General features: G+C 44.0%; 1 protein-coding gene across 6 annotated transcripts in view; it reads left to right on the top strand.

Annotated features, from left to right (window-relative positions):
* Window positions 1-26,980, top strand: part of LOC139370021 (A-type potassium channel modulatory protein KCNIP2-like) — a 32,312-nt gene extending 5,332 nt beyond the window's left edge. Inside the window, exons 1-9 of one of the 6 annotated variants that reach the window (XR_011627092.1) lie at window positions 6,158-6,598; window positions 12,477-12,575; window positions 14,164-14,288; window positions 16,088-16,157; window positions 16,714-16,892; window positions 18,799-18,903; window positions 21,454-21,516; window positions 24,379-24,605; window positions 24,714-26,543. Coding sequence is in view for 5 of the 6 variants with exons in the window: in XM_071109309.1 (XP_070965410.1) it covers window positions 6,511-6,598; window positions 12,477-12,575; window positions 14,164-14,288; window positions 16,088-16,157; window positions 16,714-16,892; window positions 18,799-18,903; window positions 21,454-21,516; window positions 24,379-24,426 (777 nt within the window). In the remaining variant the exon portion in view is untranslated. Of the gene's footprint in view, window positions 1-6,157; window positions 6,599-12,476; window positions 12,576-14,163; window positions 14,289-16,087; window positions 16,158-16,713; window positions 16,893-18,798; window positions 18,953-18,999; window positions 19,202-21,453; window positions 21,517-24,378 lie in introns of those variants that run through there. The other 5 variants (XM_071109309.1, XM_071109311.1, XM_071109313.1 and 2 more) reach the window with 5 other exon arrangements.
* The last annotated feature ends 927 nt before the right edge of the window (window positions 26,981-27,907 follow it).

Genomic DNA, 27,907 nt, shown 5'->3' with positions numbered 1-27,907 from the left:
AGAGATATACACACACACAGGCACGTATGCACACTTATGAACAAAACACACACACAGGAAACAATGCATGTGAGGACACACACACACACACACACACACAGGAAACAATGCATGTGAGGACACACACACACTCATGTTGGAGAAAAATAGTTATCGTAGGAATAAATAGTGTTTAGCCTCTCTGACCTTTAACTTCTCTTCAGATAATCCCCTGTTTAAACTAGAGAGACAGAGACACAGAGGGAGAGGGAGAGGGAGAAAGAGAGGGAGACACAGAGGGAGAGGGAGAGGGAGAGAGAGAAAGACATATGGAGACAGAAACAGAGAGAGAGAGATAAATAGATGAAGAGAGAGAAAGAGATGAAGAGAGAGAAAGAGATGAAGTGAAGAGAGAGAGAGAGCCAGAGAGAGGGGGAGAGACAGAGAGGGGGAGAGAGGGAGAGAGTTGGGGAGAGAGAGAGACCGAGAGAGAGAGAGACACAGAGGGAGAGAGAAAGAGACAGAAACCGAGAGAGAGAGAGAGGGAGGGGGAGAAAGTTGGAGGGAGAGAGAGACCGAAAGACAGGGGGAGAGAAGGAAAGAGAGGGAGAGAAGGAAAAAGAGGGAGAGAGTTGGAGGGAGGGAGGGAGAGAGGGGGAGAGAAGGAAAAAGAGGGAGAGAGTTGGAGGGAGAGAGAGAGAGACCGAAAGACAGGGGAAGAGAAGGAAAGAGAGGGAGAGAGTTGGAGGGAGAGAGAGAGAGAGAGACCGAGAGAGAGGGGGAGAGAAGGAAAAAGAGGGAGAGAGTTGGAGGGAGAGAGAGACCGAGAGAGAGGGGGAGAGAAGGAAAAAGAGGGAGAGAGTTGGAGGGAGAGAGAGAACCAGATGTTTGGGAGTCTTTGCTGTTTAGTCTCTATGACCTCCGCTTCATATTATCCCCATGTTTATACCATGTTAGATTAGGGAGGCTATCACTCTTCTCATCCAGTCTGTGTCTATGTGTCTGTCTGTGTGTGTGTGTGTGTGTCTGTGTGTGTGTGTGTCTGTCTGTGTGTGTGTGTGTCTGTCTGTGTGTGTGTGTGTTCTCATCTCTTCCTGTCTCTTTTCCACCACACTGAGCCTTGGCCTTATTGAGGTCGTTTGGCCACAGTTCAATCCCTCCATTCAGGGCAGATGGCATTGGCGCTGTGTGTGTGTGTGTGTTTGTTTGTGTCTCTGTGTGTTTGTGTCTCTGTGTGTGTACATCGGCTGCATCAATTACACAAGCCTCACTTTCATTATTCGTTACACAACATTGATTGTTATACAACGGGGAGGGTTGTGTTCATTAGGTCCCAGACGGACAAAAACACACTGAAACAGGGAGTGGTCTACCTAGACTTTTGTAATGAGAAACGCTCATTTGTAGTTTTACATTCCAAAACATTTTGTTGTTGTTGCGTGTCCTGATGAACACAACACTGGCAAGCGAAACCAAACGGTTTAAACTCACTCTTAGGTCATGAATTTTGGCTTTAATTTTTTTTAAGCTGCTGTCCTGATTGTCCCTCATCTGTTCCTGTAGGACTGACTTCAATAGCCCCCTGTTCTTGATTAAGCCCTTGACCATGTGACCTGGAAAACTCAGGGTCCAAATAATGATCATTGACTTCAAGGGGACTATAGGTACACAGAAGAGTGTGTGTGTGTGTGTGTGTGTGTGTGTGTGGTGTGGTGTGTGTGTGTGTGTGTGTGTTCATGCGAGAAATCACAGTTATTTAACCTTACTAAATTACATCCTTTTATGTAGCGTTAACTGGTCTAGGAACAGTGGGTTAACTGGTCTAGGAACAGTGGGTTAACTGGTCTAGGAACAGTGGGTTAACTGGTCTAGGAACAGTGGGTTAACTGGTCTAGGAACAGTGGGTTAACTGGTCTAGGAACAGTGGGTTAACTGGTCTAGGAACAGTGGGTTAACTGGTCTAGGAACAGTGGGTTAACTGGTCTAGGAACAGTGGGTTAACTGCCTTGTTCAGGGGCAGAACGATAGATTTTGTCAGCTCAGGGATTCGGTTACTGTCCAACGCTCTAACCACTAGGCTACCTGTCTCTAACCACTAGGCTACCTGTCTCTAACCACTAGCCTACCTGCCTCTAACCACTAGGCTACCTGTCTCTAACCACTTGGCTACCTGTCTCTAACCACTTGGCTACCTGTCTCTAACCACTAGGCTACCTGTCTCTAACCACTAGGCTACCTGTCTCTAACCACTAGGCTACCTGTCTCTAACCACTAGCCTACCTGTCTCTAACCACTAGGCTACCTGTCTCTAACCACTTGGCTACCTGTCTCTAACCACTAGGCTACCTGTCTCTAACCACTAGGCTACCTGTCTTTAACCACTAGCCTACCTGCCTCTAACCACTAGGCTACCTGTCTCTAACCACTAGGCTACCTGTCTCTAACCACTAGGCTACCTGTCTCTAACCACTAGGCTACCTGTCTCTAACCACTAGGCTACCTGTCTCTAACCACTTGGCTACCTGTCTCTAACCACTAGGTTACCTGTCTCTAACCGCTAGGCTACCTGTCTCTAACCACTAGCCTACCTGTCTCTAACCACTAGGCTACCTGTCTCTAACCACTAGGCTACCTGTCTCTAACCACTAGGCTGCCTGTCTCTAACCGCTAGGCTACCTGTCTCTAACCGCTAGGCTACCTGTCTCTAACCGCTAGGCTACCTGTCTCTAACCGCTAGGCTGCCTGTCTCTAACCGCTAGGCTACCTGCCTCTAACCACTAGGCTACCTGTCTCTAACCACTAGGCTACCTGTCTCTAACCGCTAGGCTACCTGTCTCTAACCACTAGGCTACCTGTCTCTAACCGCTAGGCTGCCTGTCTCTAACCGCTAGGCTACCTGTCTCTAACCGCTAGGCTACCTGTCTCTAACCGCTAGGCTACCTGTCTCTAACCGCTAGGCTGCCTGTCTCTAACCGCTAGGCTACCTGCCTCTAACCACTAGGCTACCTGTCTCTAACCACTAGGCTACCTGTCTCTAACCGCTAGGCTACCTGTCTCTAACCACTAGGCTACCTGTCTCTAACCGCTAGGCTGCCTGTCTCTAACCGCTAGGCTACCTGTCTCTAACCGCTAGGCTACCTGTCTCTAACCGCTAGGCTACCTGCCTCTAACCGCTAGGCTACCTGTCTCTAACCGCTAGGCTACCTGTCTCTAACCGCTAGGCTACCTGCCTCTAACCGCTAGGCTACCTGTCTCTAACCGCTAGGCTACCTGCCTCTAATTGCTAGGCTACCTGCCTCTAACCACTAGGCTACCTGCCTCTAACCACTAGGCTGCCTGCCTCTAACCACTAGGCTACCTGCCTCTAACCACTAGACTACCTGTCTCTAACCACTAGGTTACCTGTCTCTAACCACTAGGCTACCTGTCTCTAACCACTAGGCTACCTGTCTCTAACCGCTAGGCTACCTGTCTCTAACCGCTAGGCTACCTGTCTCTAACCGCTAGGCTACCTGTCTCTAACCACTAGGCTACCTGTCTCTAACCACTAGGCTACCTGTCTCTAACCACTAGGCTACCTGTCTCTAACCACTAGGCTACCTGTCTTTAACCACTAGGCTACCTGTCTTTAACCACTAGGCTACCTGTCCCCAACCACTAGGCTGCCTGTCCCTAACCACTAGGCTACCTGTCTCTAACCACTAGGCTACCTGTCTCTAACCACTAGGCTACATGTCTCTAACCGCTAGGCTACCTGCCTCTAACCACTAGGCTACCTGCCGCCTGAATAAAACTTGTCTCGTCATAAGCCTGCTGTAGTTATTAGAGTACAGGACAGTCCCAAATGGCACACTATTCACTATTTAGTGCACTACCATTGACCCTGGTCAAAAGTAGTGCACTCTGTAGGGAATAGGAAGCCAGTTGGGAGTGGAACAAACCCAGGTGTTCTCGTTTGAAGCGGATGTTTTCTGGTTCGACGTTGCCACAAAGTAGCTCACCACTTCCACCTGGTGGAAGAAATTATACATAACATCCCCTCGAGGCTGACGACCTGCTGGGCTCAACAGGTGGCAACACTGTCTATCAGACATCAATCACTATGTATCAAGTGTCTCTGAGTAATAGTGCTGGTCTAGGATCAGGTCCCGCCCCCTGTCCATATACTCACATCAATTATGATCTAAAAGGCCAAACTGATTCTAGATCAGTACTCCTACTCTGAGGCTTTGTGGATACGGGCCCAGGTCCCTCCTGTCCATAAGGTCTTATTGATTATGATCTAATAAAGGTTTAACTGATCCTAGACCAGCACTGATACAGCTTGATATATACAGCCCCAGATTGTACAATATGCTCGAGGTAGAACAGCCTTATTAATAATGTGTATTCTTCCCCTCTGTGTTGTTGTAGGAGCTTGATGTGGAATATAATCAATTTACCTCTACACACTGATCTAAGGCCTGTTTTACAATTCCCCCTCTAATGGTTCAGATATGATGAGGTGAAACCGAGGACAATGCACTTTGTGTTGGTTGGCCTTTAAACCGGTCAGTGTGGATTGTGACGTTTCCATGGCGATGATCATCAACTCTAATTCGCTGGCGGAGCAGAGAACGATTGAGAGAGAGAGAGATGTTAAACAAAAGGTGAGTGAAAGAGAGAGGGAGGACAAATGATTATATAGAAGAGGGCGGAGAGAAGAGATTGATAGAGACAGATGAGTGTGAGATGTTTTCTGATCAAACAGAACGGCACACGAAGAAAGATCATCGGTCATATCCGTGCAAACACGAAGTGTTGCATCACCTCAAGCAAAGAGAGGGGAGAGAGGAGATTAGAGAGAGGAGATTAGAGAGAGAGGAGATTAGAGAGAGAGGAGATTAGAGAGGAGAGAGAGGAGAGCAGAGGAGAGGAGAGAGAGAGGAGAGCAGAGCAGAGAGGAGAGCAGAGAGAGGAGAGATAGAGGAGAGCAGAGCAGAGAGGAGAGCAGAGAGAGGAGAGATAGAGGAGAGGAGAGCGGAGAGGAGAGCAGAGAGAGAGGAGAGCAGAGAGAGAGGAGAGGAGAGCAGAGATAGAGGAGAGGAGAGCAGAGGGAGAGCAGAGGGAGGAGAGCGGAGAGGAGAGTGGAGAGGAGAGAGAGGAGAGGAGAGTGAAAAGAGAGAGCAGAGCAGAGATAGAGGAGAGCAGAGCAGAGATAGAGGAGAGCAGAGCAGAGATAGAAGAGAGCAGAGAGAGAGGAGAGCAGAGATAGAGGAGAGGAGAGCAGAGCAGAGAGAGGAGAGGAGAGCAGAGATAGAGAAGAGGAGAGTGAAAAGGGAGATGAGAGCAGAGATAGAGAAGAGGAGAGTGAAAAGAGAGAGGAGAGCAGAGAGAGAGGAGAGCAGAGAGAGAGGAGAGCAGAGAGAGAGGAGAGCAGAGAGAGAGGAGAGGAGAGCAAAAAGAGAGGTGTTTCACCACAAGGGAGAAAAAAAAGTAAAAGAGGAGGTGAAAAAAGAATGGAGAAGCGACGAAGAAGAGAAAGGGAACGTTTCAATCACCACAAGGACTGGAAAAAAGGAAAACATGAGAGAAAGAGAAACATTGGGAAGAAGAAAGAAGAGAAGAAAGAGAGAGAACATAACAATGAGACTTCCTTTTCTGACCCTTGACCTCTTGAGTGTGTCGCTTCGAGGTTTCCTACAGATACAGATCTAGGATCAGCTTCGCCTCCTCCAATCCTAATCATTAGTGGTGGAAATGCAAAACCGACCTAATATCAGCACCTAAGGGGAATTTCACTTTGGGTGTGACAGATGGAGGAACACTGAGTGGTTCGGTGTAGAGTGAAGTTGCCCCTAGGGTCAGTTTTGCATTTAAAGTTTTGATAAGGGGGGGAAGCTGATCCTAGAACTGGACCTAGAGATAACTTCACCCAGAGAGAGAGAGAGTGAGAAAGATATTGATAGAGAGGAAAGAGAGACGCAGAAGACAGGGACAGAGAAAGAGAGAGAGATCCAGAGAGAGGAAGCCCTGGGGAGAGGACACAGTTTCCTCTTTAAGACCAGATCGCAACAAGTGGATCTGATTTGAACAAGCTCTCCAGGACCTGAGAGAGAGGAGGAGAGAGGGAGAGAGGGAGAGAGAGAGTCAGACAGGGAGCAAGAGAGAGAGAGAGAGAGAAGGATAGAGAGAGAGAGAGAGAGACATAGAAATGAAAAGACGTTTAGTCGCTGCTCATCTGGACCCAGACCCAGATGGAGATCCAGTCCTAACAGAGCTCTCTGTAGAAGAAGAGGAACTGAACTCCTTGAAAATAGGATTACAAACCCTGGACTACAATAGACCTGGGATTGTAGAGCCTCAACTACAGAACCCATAGAACCATAGGACCACTAACACAGAGAACTGCAACCTTAAACCTGCAACTACACAACCATAACCAACAATTGCAATCATAGAACTTTAGGAAAAGAACCTTCGGAAAAGAACCTTAGGACTTCCGTAACCACAGAAACGTAACCTCACGACCACAACCAGAACACGGTCAGGATGGGCCATCGCAGAAGAAGGTGCAAGAGACGACTCCTCAGGGTGGCCAGATACCTGTACCGCTGGTTCACTGGGACCCTGGTAGAAGGTACTGTAGGGGGATGGGGGGGGGGGGGGGAGAACACCAGGACCCTGGTAGAAGGTACTGTAGGGGGATGGGGGGAGAGAATACCAGGACCCTGGTAGAAGGTACTGTAGGGGGATGGGGGGAGAGAATACCAGGACCCTGGTAGAAGGTACTGTAGGGGGATGGGGGGGGGGGGGGGGAGAACACCAGGACCCTGGTAGAAGGTACTGTAGGGAGATGGGGGGGGGAATACCAGGACCCTGGTAGAAGGTACTGTAGGGGGATGGGGGAGGGGGGGGGGGGAGAGCACCAGGACCCTGGTAGAAGGTACTGTAGGGAGATGGGGGGGGGGGGAGAACACCAGGGCTACGTCCCAAATTACACCCTATTCCCTATGTAGTGCGCTACTTTTGACCATGGCCCATTTGACTCTGGTCAAAAGAAGTGCACTATCTAGGATATAGGGAACCAATTGGGGCGCGGTCAGGGGGGAGGTTTCGTGGCGTCGTTATCCTGGCTCACTGCGACACTGACAGAAGGTTCTGTAGGGGAAGGGTTTCTCAAACTCGGTCCGGGGCCCCTCCTGGGTGCACGTTCTGTTTTTCTCCTCTGGCACTACACAGCTGATTCAAATAATCAACTCATCATCAAGCTTTGATGGTGTGAATCAGCTGTGTAGTGCCAGAGGAGAAAAACAGAACGTGCACCCAGGAGGGGCCCCGGACCGAGTTTGAGAAACCCTTCAGCAGGAGAAGGTGATAAACATATAGACATAGAGCTACTATGTCTATGGGGAACAACACCTGGATAGGGAGTAGTGGTTGAGGGGTAAGTACCAGAGCTTATATACAGATTGATCTTCATGTGTTGCTTGGTGGGGGGGCTCCTGACCTCAGGGGGGAAGGGGAAGGGGAAGTAGGAATGGAGGCAGAGCACCTGGATAGGCAGCAGGGGTGAGAGGTTGAGGGGGATGGAATGGGTGGGACTGAGGGTGGAGGTTTTGTGAGGTACTCTCAATCTTTCTACCTCTCCCTCTTTCAGCTGTTGTAATGCCCTCTCTGTGACTTGCTACCAGAGGTCTGTGTAGCTGTCCACATACTGTTGTAATGCCCTCTCTGTGACTTGCTACCAGAGGTCTGTGTAGCTGTCCACATACTGTTGTAATGCCCTCTCTGTGACTTGCTACCAGAGGTCTGTGTAGCTGTCCACATACTGTTGTAATGCTCTCTGTGACTTGCTACCAGAGGTCTGTGTAGCTGTCCACATACTGTTGTAATGCTCTCTCTGTGACTTGCTACCAGAGGTCTGTGTAGCTGTCCACATACTGTTGTAATGCCCTCTCTGTGACTTGCTACCAGAGGCCTGTGTAGCTGTCCACATACTGTTGTAATGCTCTCTCTGTGACTTGCTACCAGAGGTCTGTGTAGCTGTCCACATACTGTTGTAATGCTCTCTCTGTGACTTGCTACCAGAGGTCTGTGTAGCTGTCCACATACTGTTGTAATGCTCTCTCTCTGTGACTTGCTACCAGAGGTCTGTGTAGCTGTCCACATACTGTTGTAATGCTCTCTCTGTGACTTGCTACCAGAGGTCTGTGTAGCTGTCCACATACTGTTGTAATGCTCTCTCTGTGACTTGCTGCCAGAGGTCTGTGTAGCTGTCCACATACTGTTGTAATGCTCTCTCTGTGACTTGCTACCAGAGGACTGTGTAGCTGTCCACATACTGTTGTAATGCTCTCTCTGAGACTTGCTACCAGAGGTCTGTGTAGCTGTCCACATACTGTTGTAATGCTCTCTCTCTGTGACTTGCTACCAGAGGTCTGTGTAGCTGTCCACATACTGTTGTAATGCTCTCTCTCTGTGACTTGCTACCAGAGGTCTGTGTAGCTGTCCACATACTGTTGTAATGCTCTCTTTGTGACTTGCTACCAGAGGACTGTGTAGCTGTCCACATACTGTTGTAATGCTCTCTCTGTGACTTGCTACCAGAGGTCTGTGTAGCTGTCCACATACTGTTGTAATGCTCTCTCTGTGACTTGCTACCAGAGGTCTGTGTAGCTGTCCACATACTGTTGTAATGCTCTCTCTGTGACTTGCTACCAGAGGTCTGTGTAGCTGTCCACATACTGTTGTAATGCTCTCTCTGTGACTTGCTACCAGAGGTCTGTGTAACTGTCCAAGGCGTTGAAATATCCACGCTGTTGTCTGGTCCTTGAATGGTTACTGTGGACCTTGGTTTGAATCGGGCTGGTAGTGGGTCCAAGCTACAGAAATAGGCCCACTGCTGCTCACTACAAAAGGGTGACTGTAGACCGTTTGAATAGGTGAGGAGCTGTGTGGTTGGGTTGAATCAGTGGTCTTGCCGCAGGCCTCAAAGACAAATCCTTCTAGAAGATCAGAGAGTTCAATCGAGTACCGTCTTAACTGAATGACATCAGAGACAGAATACAATAACCCCTCTTGGACAACGGGGTTCTGATGACTAGCCTCCAGGTTGTTACGCTGGTGGTGTGGAGGAGGTGGAAGGTCATTGAGAATACAATAACCCCTCTTGGACAACGGGGTTCTGATGACTAGCCTCCAGGTTGTTACGCTGGTGGTGTGGAGGAGGTGGAAGGTCATTGAGAATACAATAACCACTCTTGGACAACGGGGTTCTGATGACTAGCCTCCAGGTTGTTACGCTGGTGGTGCGGAGGAGGTGGAAGGTCATTGAGAATACAATAACCACTCTTGGACAACGGGGTTCTGATGACTAGCCTCCAGGTTGTTACGCTGGTGGTGCGGAGGAGGTGGAAGGTCATTGAGAATACAATAACCACTCTTGGACAACGGGGTTCTGATGACTAGCCTCCAGGTTGTTACGCTGGTGGTGCGGAGGAGGTGGAAGGTCATTGAGAATACAATAACCACTCTTGGACAACGGGGTTCTGATGACTAGCCTCCAGGTTGTTACGCTGGTGGTGCGGAGGAGGTGGAAGGTCATTGAGAATACAATAACCACTCTTGGACAACGGGGTTCTGATGACTAGCCTCCAGGTTGTTACGCTGGTGGTGTGGAGGAGGTGGAAGGTCATTGAGAATACAATAACCCCTCTTGGACAACGGGGTTCTGATGACTAGCCTCCAGGTTGTTACGCTGGTGGTGTGGAGGAGGTGGAAGGTCATTGGAAGACTGCAGAACATCAAGTGAGAGACAAGGGATGAGTAGACACATAAATGCTCCCTGAGATTTATGCCCATAGGTTAATCAGAAAGGGAAGTGATTATTGCCGAGTGAGCCCATAGGATAATTAGAAAGGGAAGTGATTATTGCCGAGTGAGCCCATAGGTTAATCAGAAAGGGAAGTGATTATTGCCGAGTGAGCCCATAGGTTAATCAGAAAGGGAAGTGATTATTGTCGAGTGAGCCCATAGGTTAATCAGAAAGCGGGGTGGGATTGCCTAGCATAGCGAGCCATGCTCATTGGCTGAAGTTAATAGCTGAATGACATTCCACACATTTGTTCATGGTAAAGAAGAGATTTGACGTTATGCTGATGAGGTACCATTATAGAAACTACCATATCAAACACTATATATACTAAAGTATGTGGACACCCCTTCAAATTAGTGGATTTGGCTATTTCAGCCACACCCGTTGCTGACAGGTGTATAAAATCAAATCACACAGCCATGCAATCTTCATAGACAAACATTGACAGTAGAATGGCCTTACTGGAGAGCTCATAAAAATCCTCTGTCCTCGGTTGAAACACTCACTACTGAGTTCCAAACTGCTTTCCCAGTAGAATGGAGGCTGTTATAGCAGCAAATGGGGGACCAACTACATATTAATACCCATGATTCTGGAATGAGATGTTCGACAGGCAGGTGTACCTGCTATGAGGATGAGTGAGATAGGAAGCGATGTGAATTGTAGAGTTTACTAAATGAATGAAATGACGATCCATTAAGGCTGGTATTGATTAATCCCTTATGAAGCATCATAGAGTTGGACTGGGTTTATGAGTGAAGCATCATAGAGTTGGACTTGGTTTATGAGTGAAGCATCATAGCGTTGGACTGGGTTTATGAGTGAAGCATCATAGAGTTGGACTTGGTTTATGAGTGAAGCATCATAGCGTTGGACTGGGTTTATGAGTGAAGCATCATAGCGTTGGACTGGGTTTATGAGTGAAGCATCATAGCGTTGGACTGGGTTTATGAGTGAAGCATCATAGAGTTGGACTTGGTTTATGAGTGAAGCATCATAGCGTTGGACTGGGTTTATGAGTGAAGCATCATAGCGTTGGACTGGGTTTATGAGTGAAGCATCATAGCGTTGGACTGGGTTTATGAGTGAAGCATCATAGAGTTGGACTGGGTTTATGAGTGAAGCATCATAGCGTTGGACTGGGTTTATGAGTGAAGCATCATAGAGTTGGACTGGGTTTATGAGTGAAGCATCATAGCGTTGGACTGGGTTTATGAGAGAAGCATCATAGCGTTGGACTGGGTTTATGAGAGAAGCATCATAGCGTTGGACTGGGTTTATGAGTGAAGCATCATAGCGTTGGACTGGGTTTATGAGTGAAGCATCATAGCGTTGGACTGGGTTTATGAGTGAAGCATCATAGCGTTGGACTGGGTTTATGAGCAGCTTGTCATGTATTATGTATAATATCTCACTATAACCGCGTCACAAGTGGCACCCTATTCCCTGTATGGTACACTATCTGGTTAAGCGTAGGACACTATATAGGGAATAAGGTACCATTAAGGACAAGGCCTGGTTCTAATGCCAAGACACCGCTCAGAGATTGAATCAAAACCTGGTTGTGTGTGTGTGTGTGTGTGTGTGTGTGTGTGTGTGTGTGTGTGTGTGTGTGTGTGTGTGTGTGTGTGTGTGTGTGTGTGTGTGTGTGTGTGTGTGTGTGTGTGTGTGTGTGTGTGTGTGTGTGTGTGTGTGTGTGTGTGAGTGAGTGAGTGAGTGAGTGAGTGAGTGAGTGAGTGAGTGAGTGAGTGAGTGAGTGAGTGAGTGAGTGAGTGAGTGAGTGAGTGAGTGAGTGAGTGAGTGAGTGAGTGAGTGAGTGAGTGAGTGAGTGAGTGATGCATGCATGGCTGACACACACAGTTAAAACACAGGTATATAAAATGCCATGTGACAAACTGATATACTGTATGTTCAATTAAAAGACCACTGGACCCTGATGCTGTTTACCAGCCGTATGATGTCACTATGTCTGACACTTTATGCACTAGAGACCACTAACTGATAAAACACTGCAACTCGGTCTATATATATATATACCAGGACCTGCCTGGTGTGTTCCTTGTTCTTCATGATGCTCTCTGCGCTTTTGACGGACCTCTGAGACTATCACAGTGCAGGTGCATTTATACGGAGACTTGATTACACACAGGTGGATTGTATTTATCATCATTAGTCATTTAGGTCAACATTGGATCATTCAGAGATCCTCACTGAACTTCTGGAGAGAGTTTGCTGCACTGAAAGTAAAGGGGCTGAATAATTTTGCACGCCCAATTTTTCAGTTTTTGATTTGTTAAAAAAGTTTGAAATATCCAATAAATGTCGTTCCACTTCATGATTGTGTCCCACTTGTTGTTGATTCTTCACAAAAAAATACAGTTTTATATCTTTATGTTTGAAGCCTGAAATGTGTCAAAAGGTCGCAAAGTTCAAGGGGGCCGAATACTTTCGCAAGGCACTGTATATATATATCACCTATCATAAGAGACTATAACCTAAAGCCAGATCAGCGAACTAACTATAGCATCAAGATGGAATAATGACTACTTCTACTTGTGTGTGCATGCATATGTGTGATTTGAGTCCATTCTATGGGGTCGTGCCACCCTGCTCTAACTGTGCTGTGATTGGTTACTTCCAGGTAACCCAGCATCCAACCACAGCAAGCGAACTATAAAACAGAGGTTCCTCAAGCTGCTGCCCTGCTGTCGCTCCAGAACCGCCCCCTCACTCAGTCAAAGCAAGTGCTCGTTTGCATATCCCCACCCCTTCCTCCGTTCCTCCGCCCCCCTTTGAGCCCTTGCTAAACAAGTGTAATAGGCCGTGTTGGATAGCTTTAGCCAGCTAGCTAACATAAATAGCATTCCTCTCTATTTGAGTTAGGTTGTTGCTAAATTAGCTAGCTAAGAAAGTGAAAGGTAAACTAAAAAGAAGAAAACAGAACAAAATATAGCTATCTCTCTCTCTCTCTCTCTCTCTCTCTCTCTCTCTGATGCTTCTTCTTGATAAAAAAAAGTTCAGAAGTAAACTACTCAATCTGCAGTGCTAGCTACCTGCAGTGGTGGAAAAAGTAACCAACTGTCATACTTGAGTAAAAGTGAAGATCCCTTAATAGAAAATGACTCAAGTAAAAGTGAAAGTCAGCCAGTAAAATACTACTTGAGTAAAAGTCGAAAAGTATTTGGTTTTAAATAAACTTAAGAATCAAAAGTAAATGTAATTGCTAAAATGCACCTAAGTATCAAAAATAAAAGTAAAGTATTAATCGTTTTACATTCCTTATATTAAGCAAACCAGACGCCACCATTTTCTAGATGTTTTATTTCATTTACTGATAGCCAGGGACACTCAAACACTCAGACATCAGTTACATGATTACCCCTAGTTATTTACCGATAGCCAGGGACACTCCAACACTCAGACATCAGTTACATGATTACCGCTAGTTATTTACCGATAGCCAGGGACACTCCAACACTCAGACATCAGTTACATGATTACTGCTAGTTATTTACCGATAGCCAGGGACACTCCAACACTCAGACATCAGTTACATGATTACTGCTAGTTATTTACCGATAGCCAGGGACACTCCAACACTCAGACATCAGTTACATGATTACTGCTAGTTATTTACCGATAGCCAGGGACACTCCAACACTCAGACATCAGTTACATGATTACTGCTAGTTATTTACCGATAGCCAGGGACACTCCAACACTCAGACATCAGTTACAAACAAAGCTTTTGTGTTTAGTGAGTCCGCCAGATCAGAGGCAGTAGGGATAACCAGGGATGTTCTCTTGATAAGTGCGTGAATTTGACAATTGACAATCCTGCTATGCATTGAAAATGTAAGGAGTAGTTTTGGGTGTCAGGGAAAATGTATGGAGGTAAAAGTACATTATTTTCTGTAAGAATGTAGTGAAGTAAAAGTTGTAAAGAATATGAATAGTAAAGTAGAGTACAGATACCCCCAAAAAGTTATTTAAGCAGTACTTTAAAGTACAGTAATTTAACTGAAGTACTTTACACCACTGGTAACAGGGAACTGAGTATCACTGTCTTCTCTTCTATCTTTATCTCTTTCACTTCTTCTTCTCTCTTCCTCTTTCTCACACACAATAGGGGGTAGCTGCTATGCATAACCATCATGCCTTCTCTCTCTCTTCCCCTCCTACAGACAGTCACACACAATAGGGTGTAGCTGCTAAGCATAACCACCATGCCTTCTCTCTCTCTTCCCCTCCTACAGACAGTCACACACAATAGGGGGTAGCTGCTAAGCATAACCACCATGCCTTCTCTCTCTTTTCCCCTCCTACAGACAGTGTAGTGGAGGATGGAGAGTTATCTACAGTGTGTTATAGACCAGAGGGGTTGGACCAGCTACTACAACAGACTAAGTTCACCAGGAGAGAACTACAGATCCTCTACAGGGGCTTCAAGAATGTACGTCTGTCCCTGAGGACTCTCTCTCTCTCTCTCTCTCTCTCTCTCTCTCTCTCTCTCTCTCTCTCTCTCTCTCTCTCTCTCTCTCTCTCTCTCTCTCTCTCTCTCTCTCTCTCTCTCTCTCTCTCTCTCTCTCTCTCTCTCTCTCTCTCTCTCTCTCTCTCTCTCTCTCTCTCTCTCTCTCTATATATATATATATATATCTCTCTCTCTCTCTCTCTCTCTCTCTCTCTCTCTCTCTCTTATATTTATATATATATATCTCTCTCTCTCTCTCTCTCTCTCTCTCTCTCTCTCTCTCTCTCTCTCTCTCTCTCTCTTATATTTATATATATATATATATATATATATCTCATTCCAATTCAGATTGCTTTATTTACATGAAATAACATTTGTAGATATTGTCAAAGCAGTATAATGGTGCAGCATAACATTATGTTGATTGTCCAATAGGAATGCCCTAGTGGTGTCTGTCTGTCTCTCTGTCTCTGTGTGTTCTAACATTATGTTGATTGTCCAATAGGAATGCCCTAGTGGTGTCTGTCTGTCTCTCTGTCTCTGTGTGTTCTAACATTATGTTGATTGTCCAATAGGAATGCCCTAGTGGTGTCTGTCTCTCTGTCTCTGTGTGTTCTAACATTATGTTGATTGTCCAATAGGAATGCCCTAGTGGTGTCTGTCTGTCTCTCTGTCTCTGTGTGTTCTAACATTATGTTGATTGTCCAATAGGAATGCCCTAGTGGTGTCTGTCTGTCTTAATGTGTTCTAACATTCTGTTGATTGTCCAATAGGAATGCCCTAGTGGTGTCTGTCTGTCTTAATGTGTTCTAACATTCTGTTGATTGTCCAATAGGAATGCCCTAGTGGTGTCTGTCTGTCTTAATGTGTTCTAACATTCTGTTGATTGTCCAATAGGAATGCCCTAGTGGTGTCTGTCTGTCTTAATGTGTTCTAACATTCTGTTGATTGTCCAATAGGAATGCCCTAGTGGTGTCTGTCTGTCTTAATGTGTTCTAACATTCTGTTGATTGTCCAATAGGAATGCCCTAGTGGTGTCTGTCTGTCTTAATGTGTTCTAACATTCTGTTGATTGTCCAATAGGAATGCCCTAATGGTGTCTGTCTGTCTTAATGTGTTCTAACATTCTGTTGATTGTCCAATAGGAATGCCCTAGTGGTGTCTGTCTGTCTTAATGTGTTCTAACATTCTGTTGATTGTCCAATAGGAATGCCCTAGTGGTGTCTGTCTGTCTTAATGTGTTCTAACATTCTGTTGATTGTCCAATAGGAATGCCCTAGTGGTGTCTGTCTGTCTTAATGTGTTCTAACATTCTGTTGATTGTCCAATAGGAATGCCCTAGTGGTATCTGTCTGTCTTAATGTGTTCTAACATTCTGTTGATTGTCCAATAGGAATGCCCTAGTGGTGTCTGTCTGTCTTAATGTGTTCTAACATTCTGTTGATTGTCCAATAGGAATGCCCTAGTGGTGTCTGTCTGTCTTAATGTGTTCTAACATTGTGTTGATTGTCCAATAGGAATGCCCTAGTGGTGTCTGTCTGTCTTAATGTGTTCTAACATTCTGTTGATTGTCCAATAGGAATGCCCTAGTGGTGTCTGTCTGTCTTAATGTGTTCTAACATTCTGTTGATTGTCCAATAGGAATGCCCTAGTGGTGTCTGTCTGTCTCTCTGTCTCTGTGTGTTCTAACATTATGTTGATTGTCCAATAGGAATGCCCTAGTGGTGTCTGTCTGTCTCTCTGTCTCTGTGTGTTCTAACATTATGTTGATTGTCCAATAGGAATGCCCTAGTGGTGTGGTGGATGAAGAGACATTCAAGTTAATCTACTCCCAGTTCTTTCCTCAGGGAGGTGAGTGTCTAAGTGTGTGCTGCACCCGTGCATGGAATCCTGTGTAAGTGTTTCTCTTTTTCTATGTCTCTTTCTTTCTTTCTCTCTCTCTTCTCTCTCATATATATATATTCAATTACATTTGCTTTATTGGCATGACATAACAATGTACATATCGCCAAATCTTACTTTCGAGATTTACAAAACATAATTATGATCAAAATTGTCAATGGGACAACAATAACCAAGGGTCAAAATAACCATATATTGAACAATAACAATAAGCATAGAGTACATGTGCAGGTTGGTTGGTCTGTCAGACACTGTCCCTGAGCCTGTACTTTGTCAAGGTTTGTCTCTCTCTCTCTCAGCCTTTCAGTCTCTCAGTATCCCCCTCTCTCACTTCCTCCCCGGGCGCCGAAGACGTGGATGTCGATTAAGACAGCCCCCCGTACCTCTCTGATTCAGAGGGGTTGGGTTAAATGAGGAAGACACATTTCAGTTGAATGCATTCAGTTGAAGGCATTCAGTTGTACAACTGACGAGGTTCCCCCCCTTTCCCGTTCCCCTCATTCAGACTCCAGCACCTACGCTCATTTTCTGTTCGAAGCGTTTGACACCCACAAGAATGGAACGGTGAGCTTCGAAGACTTCGTCACAGGCCTGTCAATCATCCTGAGAGGCTCTGTCACAGAGAAACTCAACTGGGCTTTTAACCTCTATGACCTCAACAAAGATGGCTTCATCACCAAAGAGGTATGGTACGATGTGTGTGTGTGTGTGTGTGTGTGTATGTATGTACAGTTGAAGTCGGAAGTTTACATACACCTTAGCCAAATACATTTAAACTCAGTTTTTCACAATTCCTGACATCTAATCCTAGTAAGAATTCCCTGCTGCAGGTGTTAGGATCACCACTTTATTTTTAGAATGTGTAATGTCAGAATAATAGTAGAGAGAATGATTTATTTCAGATTTTATTTATTTCATCACATTCCCAGTGGGTCAGAAGTTTACATACACTCAATTAGTATTTGGTAGCATTGCCTTTAAATTGCTTAACTTGGGTCTAACGTTTCGGGTAGCCTTCCACAAGCTTCCCACAATAAGTTGGGTGAATTTTGGCCCATTCCTCCTGACAGAGCTGGTGTAACTGAGTCAGGTTTGTAGGCCTCCTTGCTCGCGCACGCTTTTTCAGTTCTGCCCACAAATATTCTATAGGATTGAGGTCAGGGCTTTGTGATAGACACTCCAATAACTTGACTTTGTTGTCCTTAAGCCATTTTGCCACAACTTTGGAAGTATGCTTGGGGTCATTGTCCATTTGGAAGACCCATTTACAACCAATATTTAACTGATGTCTTGAGATGTTGCTTCAATATAGCCACATAATTGTCCGTCCTCATGATGCCATCTATTTTGTGAAGTGCACCAGTCCCTCCTGCAGCAAAGCACCCCCACAACATGATGCTCCCACCCCCGTGCTTCACGGTTGGGATGGTGTTCTTTGGATTGCAAGCCTCCCCCTTTTCCCTCCAAACATAACAATGGTCATTATGGCCAAACAGTTCTATTTTTGTTTCATCAGACCAGAGGAAATTTCTCCAAAAAGTATGATCTTTGACCCCATGTGCCGTAGCAAACCGTAGTCTGGCTTTTTATGGCGGATTTGGAGCAGTGGCTTCTTCCTTACTGAGTGGCCTTTCAGGTTATGTCGATATAGGACTCGTTTTACTGTGGATATAGATAGTTTTGTACCTGTTTCCTCCAGCATCTTCACGAGGTCCTTTGCTGTTGTTCTGGGATTGATTTGCACTTTTCACATCAATGTACGTTCATCTCTAGGAGACAGAACACGTCTCCTTCCTGAGCGGTATGACGGCTGCGTGGTCCCATGGTGTTTATACTTGCGTACTATTGTTTGTACAGATGAACGTGGTACCTTCAGGCGTTTGGAAATTGCTCCTAAGGATGAACCAGACTTGTGGAGGTCTACAATTTTTTTTTCTGAGGTCTTGGCTGATTTCTTTTGATTTTCCCCTGATGTCAAGCAAAGATGCATTAAATCTGAAGGTCGGCCTTGAAATACTTCCACAGATACACCTCCAATTGAATCAAATGATGTCAATTAGCCTATCAGAAGCCATGACATCATTTTCTGAAAATGTCCAAGCTGTTTGAAGGCACTTAGTGTATGTAAACTTCTGACCCACTGGAATTGTAATACAGTGAATTCTAAGTGAAATAATCTGTCTGTAAACAATTTTTGTAAAAATGACTTGTGTCATGCACAAAGTAGATGTCCTAACCGACTGTCCAATACTATAGTTTGCTGACAAGAAATTTGTGGAGTGGTTGAAAAACAAGTTTTAATGACTCCAACATAAGTGTATGTAAACTTTAACTGTATGTGTGTGTGTGTGTGTGTGTGTGTGTGTGTGTGTGTGTGTGTGTGTGTGTGTGTGTGTGTGTGTGTGTGTGTGTGTGTGTGTGTGTGTGTGTGCAAATATGCTTTCTCTTCTAAACTATTCCCCCATCGTGCCCTCTGTGTGTGCGTGTTTGTGTGTGTGAACCCAAATATGTGTGTTTGTGCGTGCATGTGTATTTGTGTGTGTGCCTCTGTGTGTGTTTCTGTGTGTGTCTCTGTGTGTGTGTGTTACAGGAGATGACTGATATAATGAGCTCTATCTATGACATGATGGGAACGTGTACGTACCCCTGTATGCAGAACGACGCCCCCAAGGAGCACGTCGACAACTTCTTCCAGGTAACACAACTAACCACAGATCTAGGATCAGATGAACAACTTCTTCTAGGTAACAACTAACCACAGATCTAGGATCGGATGAACAGCTTCTTCCAGGTAACACAACTAACCACAGATCTAGGATCAGATGAACAACTTCTTCCAGGTAACACCTAACCACAGATCTAGGATCAGATAAACAACACCTAACCACAGATCTAAACCTTGATTCAATCCTACTGCGCTTGTAGACAGTAGCACATTGTAAAGGCCATGTTACTGCGTTAGTGGAGATTACATTCAAGGTAAACTGAGAAGATGTCGGCTCAATTAGAATGACCTTTCAATGCTTTAGCACGGTATCTAATGTAATCCAGGCCCCAGGGTTAGATCAGTCTACCTCCAGTGTTTTCTAATTGAATCCAGGCCCCAGGGTTAGATAAGTCTACCTCCAGTGTTTTCTAATTGAATCCAGGCCCCAGGGTTAGATCATTCTACCTCCAGTGTTTTCTAATTGAATCCAGGCTCCAGGGTTAGATAATTCTACCTCCAGTGTTTTCTAATTGAATCCAGGCTCCAGGGTTAGATAATTCTACCTCCAGTGTTTTCTAATTGAATCCAGGCCCCAGGGTTAGATAATTCTACCTCCAGTGTTTTCTAATTGAATCCAGGCCCCAGGGTTAGATCATTCTACCTCCAGTGTTTTCTAATTGAATCCAGGCTCCAGGGTTAGATAATTCTACCTCCAGTGTTTTCTAATTGAATCCAGGCTCCAGGGTTAGATAATTCTACCTCCAGTGTTTTCTAATTGAATCCAGGCCCCAGGGTTAAATAAGTCTACCTCCAGTGTTTTCTAATTGAATCAAGGCTCCAGGGTTAGATCATTCTACCTCCAGTGTTTTCTAATTGAATCCAGGCTCCAGGGTTAGATAATTCTACCTCCAGTGTTTTCTAATTGAATCCAGGCCCCAGGGTTAAATAAGTCTACCTCCAGTGTTTTCTTATTGAATCCAGGCCCCAGGTTTAAATAAGTCTACCTCCAGTGTTTTCTAATTGAATCCAGGCCCCAGGGTTAGTTTATTCTACCTCCAGTGTTTTCTAATTGAATCCAGGCCCCAGGGTTAGATAATTCTACCTCCAGTGTTTTCTAATTGAATCCAGGCCCCAGGGTTAGTTTATTCTACCTCCAGTGTTTTCTAATTGAATCCAGGCCCCAGGGTTAAATAAGTCTACCTCCAGTGTTTTCTAATTGAATCCAGGCCCCAGGGTTAAATAAGTCTACCTCCAGTGTTTTCTAATTTAATCCAGGCCCCAGGGTTAGATAATTCTACCTCCAGTGTTTTCTAATTGAATCCAGGCCCCAGGGTTAGATAATTCTACCTCCAGTGTTTTCTAATTGAATCCAGGCCCCAGGGTTAGTTAATTCTACCTCCAGTGTTTTCCAATTGAATCCAGGCCCCAGGGTTGGATAAGTCTACCTCCAGTGTTTTCTAATTGAATCCAGGCCCCATGGTTAGTTAATTCTACCTCCAGTGTTTTCTAATTGAATCCAGGCCCCATGGTTAGTTAATTCTACCTCCAGTGTTTTCTAATTTAATCCAGGCCCCAGGGTTAGATAATTCTACCTCCAGTGTTTTCTAATTGAATCCAGGCCCCAGGGTTAGTTAATTCTACATCCAGTGTTTTTCACAAAGGGTTTTAAAAGGACCCTCTAGACATAACCTCCTTATTGTTGCATTCTGACTTTGTGAACAACCAAAAGGTCAAATAGAGGTTGCTTATATTTGTCCTGTTTCAGATGCAGGTGTGTAACCTGTACAGTGTGTGGTGTGAAATGGAAATGTGTTTGTTGCATATCCCACGGAGACACCCGTCGGAGTCACGGCCAGGGATCAGAGTAGCATATTGTCGTGGAAATTTCCTCTATTTACCAAATCATGGGAGCAAACCACACACACAAGTCAGAGTTAGTTATCAAAGTCCATCTTTAATTATATGAGCTCTATCACAACCCTGTGACTCTCAGATCGATTCAGTGTCTAACCATGAAGTCTCTGATAGCCCCTTCCACATTTCAAATGAGGTCCTTTATAGTAAAGACACACACAGGATAAGACAGCATAGACATAATAAATCGTTCAGCTTTGTCTCCTTACTCAAACCCCAGAACCATAAACCAACCCTCCATATCAACAGGCATATATCAAATTGTAATTTAGATACAACCAACTCAAAATACAACCTCCTGGACAAACTCACGGAGAGGAGAATGATTCCAGACACTGCCATCTCCGATGGGAAAACTAGGGAGTGAACTGGCACACACACAGTGGAGCAAAAGATATGCTTACACATGATGACACTTTGACCTCTCCCCTCTCAGCGGCCATGCAACTTAGTCTTGACATAGAACAGATACTGCAACCCTGCCACAGTATTATACAAAAATACCATTCTGATGAGAATTAACTTACACCCATTTGATAAATATAAAACATCTTACATATGTTACCAACAAATTCTGAATCTTCCCTAACAATATTCAACTGTTTCTCTGTTTCACTCTGTCAGAAAATGGACAAGAACAAAGATGGCGTGGTCACCATTGAGGAGTTTCTGGAGTCTTGTCAAAAGGTTTGTGTGTCTGTGTGTTGGTGTCTGCCTGCCTGCCTGCCTGCCTGCCTGCCTGCCTGCCTGCCTGCCTGCGTGAGTGAGTGAGTGCATGTGTTCAATTGCAGCATGATTCTATAGGATATGGTTATTTATGACGTGATTTAATCATATTTAAAACGTCACAATGTGAAGTTTATTTCCACAAATGTGTGTTTTTTCATCCACAGGTACACCTCCAATTGACTCAAATTATGTAAATTGGCCTATCAGAAGCTTCTAAAGCCATGACATCATTTTCTGGAATTTTCCAAGCTGTTTAAAGGCTCAGTCATTTAGTGTATGTACAGTGCCTTGCGAAAGTATTCGGCCCCCTTGAACTTTGCGACCTTTTGACACATTTCAGGCTTCAAACATAAAGATATAAAACTGTATTTTTTGTGAATAATCAACAACAAGTGGGACACAATCATGAAGTGGAACGACATTTATTGGATATTTCTAACTTTTTTAACAAATCAAAAACTGAAAAATTGGGCGTGCAAAATTATTCAGCCCCTTTACTTTCAGTGCAGCAAACTCTCTCCAGAAGTTCAGTGAGGATCTCTGAATGATCCAATGTTGACCTAAATGACTAATGATGATAAATACAATCCACCTGTGTGTAAGCAAGTCTCCGTATAAATGCACCTGCACTGTGATAGTCTCAGAGGTCCGTTAAAAGCGCAGAGAGCATCATGAAGAACAAGGAACACACCATGCAGGTCCGAGATACCGTTGTATAGAAGTTTAAAGCCGGATTTGGATACAAAAAGATTTCCCAAGCTTTAAACATCCCAAGGAGCACTGTGCAAGCGATATCAACAACAAGTGGGACACAATCATGAAGTGGAACGACATTTATTGGATATTTCAAACTTTTTTAACAAATCAAAAACTGAAAAATTGGGCGTGAAAAATTATTCAGCCCCCTTTTAAGTTAATACTTTGTAGCGCCACCTTTTGCTGCGATTACAGCTGTAAGTCGCTTGGGGTATGTCTCTATCAGTTTTGCACATCGAGAGACTGACATTTTTTCCCATTCCTCCTTGCAAAACAGCTCAAGCTCAGTGAGGTTGGATGGAGAGCATTTGTGAACAGCAGTTTTCAGTTCTTTCCACAGATTCTCGATTGTATTCAGGTCTGGACTTTGACTTGGCCATTCTAACACCTGGATATGTTTATTTTTGAACCATTCCATTGTAGATTTTGCTTTATGTTTTGGATCATTGTCTTGTTGGAAGACAAATCTCCGTCCCAGTCTCAGGTCTTTTGCAGACTCCATCAGGTTTTCTTCCAGAATGGTCCTGTATTTGGCTCCATCCATCTTCCCATCAATTTTAACCATCTTTCCTGTCCCTGTTGAAGAAAAGCAGGCCCAAACCATGATGCTGCCACCACCAAGTTTGACAGTGGGGATGGTGTGTTCAGAGTGATGAACTGTGTTGCTTTTACGCCAAACATAACGTTTTGCATTGTTGCCAAAAAGTTAAATTTTGGTTTCATCTGACCAGAGCACCTTCTTCCACATGTTTGGTGTGTCTCCCAGGTGGCTTGTGGCAAACTTTAAACAACACTTTTTATGGATATCTTTAAGAAATGGCTATCTTCTTGCCACTCTTCCATAAAGGCCAGATTTGTGCAATATACGACTGATTGTTGTCCTATGGACAGAGTCTCCCACCTCAGCTGTAGATCTCTGCAGTTCATCCAGAGTGACCATGGGCCTCTTGGCTGCATCTCAGTCTTCTCCTTGTATGAGCTGAAAGTTTAGAGGGACGGCCAGGTCTTGTAGATTTGCAGTGGTCTGATACTCCTTCCATTTCAATATTATCGCTTGCACAGTGCTCCTTGGGATGTTTAAAGCTTGGGAAATCTTTTTGTATCCAAATCCGGCTTTAAACTTCTATACAACGGTATCTCGGACCTGCATGGTGTGTTCCTTGTTCTTCATGATGCTCTCTGCGCTTTTAACGGACCTCTGAGACTATCACAGTGCAGGTGCATTTATACGGAGACTTGCTTACACACAGGTGGATTGTATTTATCATCATTAGTCATTTAGGTCAACATTGGATCATTCAGAGATCCTCACTGAACTTCTGGAGAGAGTTTGCTGCACTGAAAGTAAAGGGGCTGAATAATTTTGCACGCCCAATTTTTCAGTTTTTGATTTGTTAAAAAAGTTTGAAATATCCAATAAATGTCGTTCCACTTCATGATTGTGTCCCACTTGTTGTTGATTCTTCACAAAAAATACAGTTTTATATCTTTATGTTTGAAGCCTGAAATGTGGCAAAAGGTCGCAAAGTTCAAGGGGGCCGAATACTTTCGCAAGGCACTGTAAACTTCTGACCCACTGGAATTGTGATACAGTGAATTATAAGTGAAATAATCTGTCTGTAAACAATTGTTGGAGAAATTACTTGTGTCATACACAAAGTAGATGTCCTAACCGACTTGCCAAAACTATAGTTTGTTAACGAGATTTGTGGAGTGGATGAAAAACGAGTTTCAATGACTCCAACATAAGTGTATTTACACTTCCGACTTCAACTGTATATCTTTTAGCCTCTCTGAAATCAAATAATCTAGTGATAGATTAAACAAATACATGACTGTCATTGAACAACCCCATGACATGATGAGATGTGGAAAATCACACCAATCTCTTTCATAAGTTATTGAAACTTATTAGTAAAGCTAATTTACTAACTAATTTACTAACATTGGATCTTCAACTTTTTATTTATTTAAGAACCTGTTACTGCTTCTGTACTGTTTAAACCTTCTCTCCAACTGCTTCTTACCCGTTGTGCTTTTTGTCCCTTCCTGCCTCCTGTCCAGGATGAGAACATCATGCAGTCCATGCATCTGTTTGACAACGTCATTTAGTGATACTTCCTGTGGGTGTGGCCTAAAGGACAGGGTGCCCATATTTAGCCTCACAGCCTCCACCCCTAGCTCCCCTCTATCCCCAAACACAGACTCATTAGGGATGTCAGGTGGGTAAACAGTACCCCTCCCATGGATCTCCACTCTCCTCCTACCTGGGAAGGTCAGACAACAGTTAGGTGTGCAATAGGTACACCTCCATGGGTCTCCACTCTCTCATCCACCTCTAGCCCATCTCTGCCCCCCAAAAGAGACTCCCCTACCTGGGAAGGTCAGACAACAGTTAGGGGCTCAAAGCCACGCCATGTTGGAGACCATATCACTCATTCTATATGACATCACATTCTCACTATGCAATAATGTTATTGATTCTCTAATTACTAGTTTGACAAAATGGTGGACTGTTATTCTTCTAAGGACAAAAGGCTTTAAATGAAACAATAATCTCACTGCTTGGTATGAACTTGTTAACTGTGAGATGTATTATTATCAATCATCGACATTCTTCCATTTCTCAATGTTCTGGAAGGGAATCCCCTGGCTGACGGAATTACCCACAACCCTCCAATCATCCATATTGTGTCCTATTTACCTCAACAGAAATATGGTCCGGGTCTGTTTAGTTTTTTTTGTGCGTGACTTCTGGTTAAGCGCTTCCGGCCAATAGTTGGGAGCTAGCTAGCTAACTAACTCAGTATCGCTTCTCACAACTTTCCAAACTTGGATTCACATAAATGGTAATTTTATGTTCTGTAAGGGGTTGCCACGGCAACTGTCAGAAACAGAAACTGTTCATGGAGCAGGAGTGTTTTGACCACCAAACTTTTTTGAGGAGCGAGTGCAGTTGTGAGGCTCCTTTTGATTTGCACCCACCTCCTAAAGACGAGGAGTCTCTTTGGCTTTGGCTCAAAGCATTGAAAAGATGCTGTGAAGAAGTCAATGGAACTCAATCAAAACAATCGAATTGCCATGGAAACGTGTGGGGGAAAGATGCCATGGGGGAAAGATCCCAAATCTCCTCATTGCCCCCCAGCAAAATGAACCTCCATTTAGGCGTGTTATTATTTACAGTATAGAGTATGTGTACTATGTTGTGGTGAAAATCAGAAATGTAATGCTTGTATGGATGTCAACCACAGGAGGTTGGTGGCACCTTAATTGGGGAGGACGGGCTCATAGTAATGGCTGAAGCGAAATCGTTGGAATGGTATCAAATGCATCAAACACATGCGACTGAAGCCCTTCCATTCGCTCCGTTCCAGCCTTTATCATGAGCCGTCCTCCCCTCAGCAGCCTCCTGTGATGTCAACCCCAATGTTCAGGTCATCGTCACCAACCACCGACATTAGTTAAAAACTACTTTGACTACACCACTGATTTCTGTATGCTAGCTATGCTACCAGCTTTTATGAAGGTGAGTTAGCCTTTATCAGTCACTCCTCCTAAACCTGAAAAGGTACAACTCCTAAATGATGCAGCAAAAACAGCCAAATAAATTCTAATCAGACTTTAGTAACCACATTGTGGGCCTGTTTAGAATGCATCAATCATGACGGATTGATGAATATACACTCTGTTATATCAGATATGTTGAATGTGCACCAATCCGGCGTCCCTCTTATGTCCCCCACGGTCTGCGTTCCATTGACCTCCTTTACAGCATCTGTAGTGTCTGCATGCTGTGTGTTTTAAAAAGGACAATAAGTCATATTTCATGTGGTTGTGTGTGTACTGTATGTGCTGGAGATGACTCCTTCTGAAAGTGTCTGTGTATATTTGTGTACAGACATGATGTTGATGATGTCTGTACAAACCCAAATATAAGTGAATAAACCACTGTTGCTATGCAAACAAATGTACATGTTTTATTTGTAGTGTTGGAATCGGCTAAACTTCGAACATTTAGACATGAAATAAATGCTAGAGAAGAAGCCTTGGACAGGAAGAGTGAAAGAGACTCTGGGTTGTGTGTCAGAAGTTAAGGGTTCTCTGTGGGAAGACAGATGGCTGTGGAATGTGTTGGGTGGAAGGGAGAAGAGCAACGGTTGAGATAGGGGAGACAGATGGACGTATGTGGACTAGGGGAAGGAGGGGTTGTGATAGGGGAGACAGACGGACGTCTGGACTAGGGGAAGGAGGGGTTGAGATAGGGGAGACAGATGGACGTCTGTGGACTAGGGGAAGGAGGGGTTGAGATAGGGGAGACAGACGGACATCTGTGGACTAGGGGAAGGAGGGGTTGAGATAGGGGAGACAGACGGACATCTGTGGACTAGGGGAAGGAGGGGTTGAGATAGGGGAGACAGACGGACATCTGTGGACTAGGGGAAGGAGGGGTTGAGGTCAGGAGGTGAGGTCAGTTCCCCTTAATAAGGGAGTAATCAGGGTTTAGTATCTGGTTACCTTCTTCCTTTAGAACCATAAGATGTAAGGATTGGAGAGAAGGAGGAGTGTCTTAATTGGGATGTATATAACTGTGATGGTGAGAAATGTTTTGCTGTCTGAATACAGCTGTACAGAACCTTTGGGAAGAATTAAAAATGGTTAAAGCTTCTCTAGTGTCCGTGAGTCATTTACTCTGAAAAATAAGAACCTAACAGTAGTTACTGTATGTACAGTACAAGAGCTGTGATTTTAAAAGCTACTTTGAAGATACTGTTATAACAAGGTGAAAACAATGACAATGAAGTTGAATCTGAACAGTTTATTAAACACAATCCACACTTAACAGTTTCCAGTATTTTGTATATTTATAAAAGCGATAAGAGACGTTGCATCAGGACACTGAGGCAAAATATTACCATAAATTTGTCATAAAACCAATAATAAATGTATATGAACAAACCAAGTAAACATATGTATCATCTAACAGTATTGTATAATGTAATAGAACAGTACAGTACTGTTTAATGTAATAGAATAGTACAGGACTGTATAATGTAATAGAATAGTACAGTACTGTATAATGTAATAGAATAGTACAATACTGTATACTGTAATAGAATAGTACAGGACTGTATACTGTAATAGAATAGTACAATACTGTATACTGTAATAGAATAGTACAGGACTGTATACTGTAATAGAATAGTACAGGACTGTATACTGTAATAGAATAGTACAGTACTGTATACTGTAATAGAATAGTACAATACTGTAATAGAATAGTACAGTACTATATAATGTAATAGAATAGTACAATACTGTAATAGAATAGTACTACTGTATAATGTAATAGAATAGTACAATACTGTAATAGAATAGTACAGTACTATATAATGTAATAGAATAGTACAGGACTGTATACTGTAATAGAATAGTACAGTACTGTTTAATGTAATAGAATAGTACAGGACTGTATAATGTAATAGAATAGTACAGTACTGTATAATGTAATAGAATAGTACAGGACTGTATACTGTAATAGAATAGTACAGGACTGTATACTGTAATAGAATAGTACAATACTGTATACTGTAAT

This window comes from Oncorhynchus clarkii, chromosome 17 (genome assembly GCF_045791955.1).
Source record: "Oncorhynchus clarkii lewisi isolate Uvic-CL-2024 chromosome 17, UVic_Ocla_1.0, whole genome shotgun sequence".
NCBI lineage: Eukaryota > Metazoa > Chordata > Actinopteri > Salmoniformes > Salmonidae > Oncorhynchus > Oncorhynchus clarkii.
The sequence above is the reverse complement of the archived record's forward strand: the minus strand, read 5'-3'. Positions and strand labels throughout refer to the sequence as shown.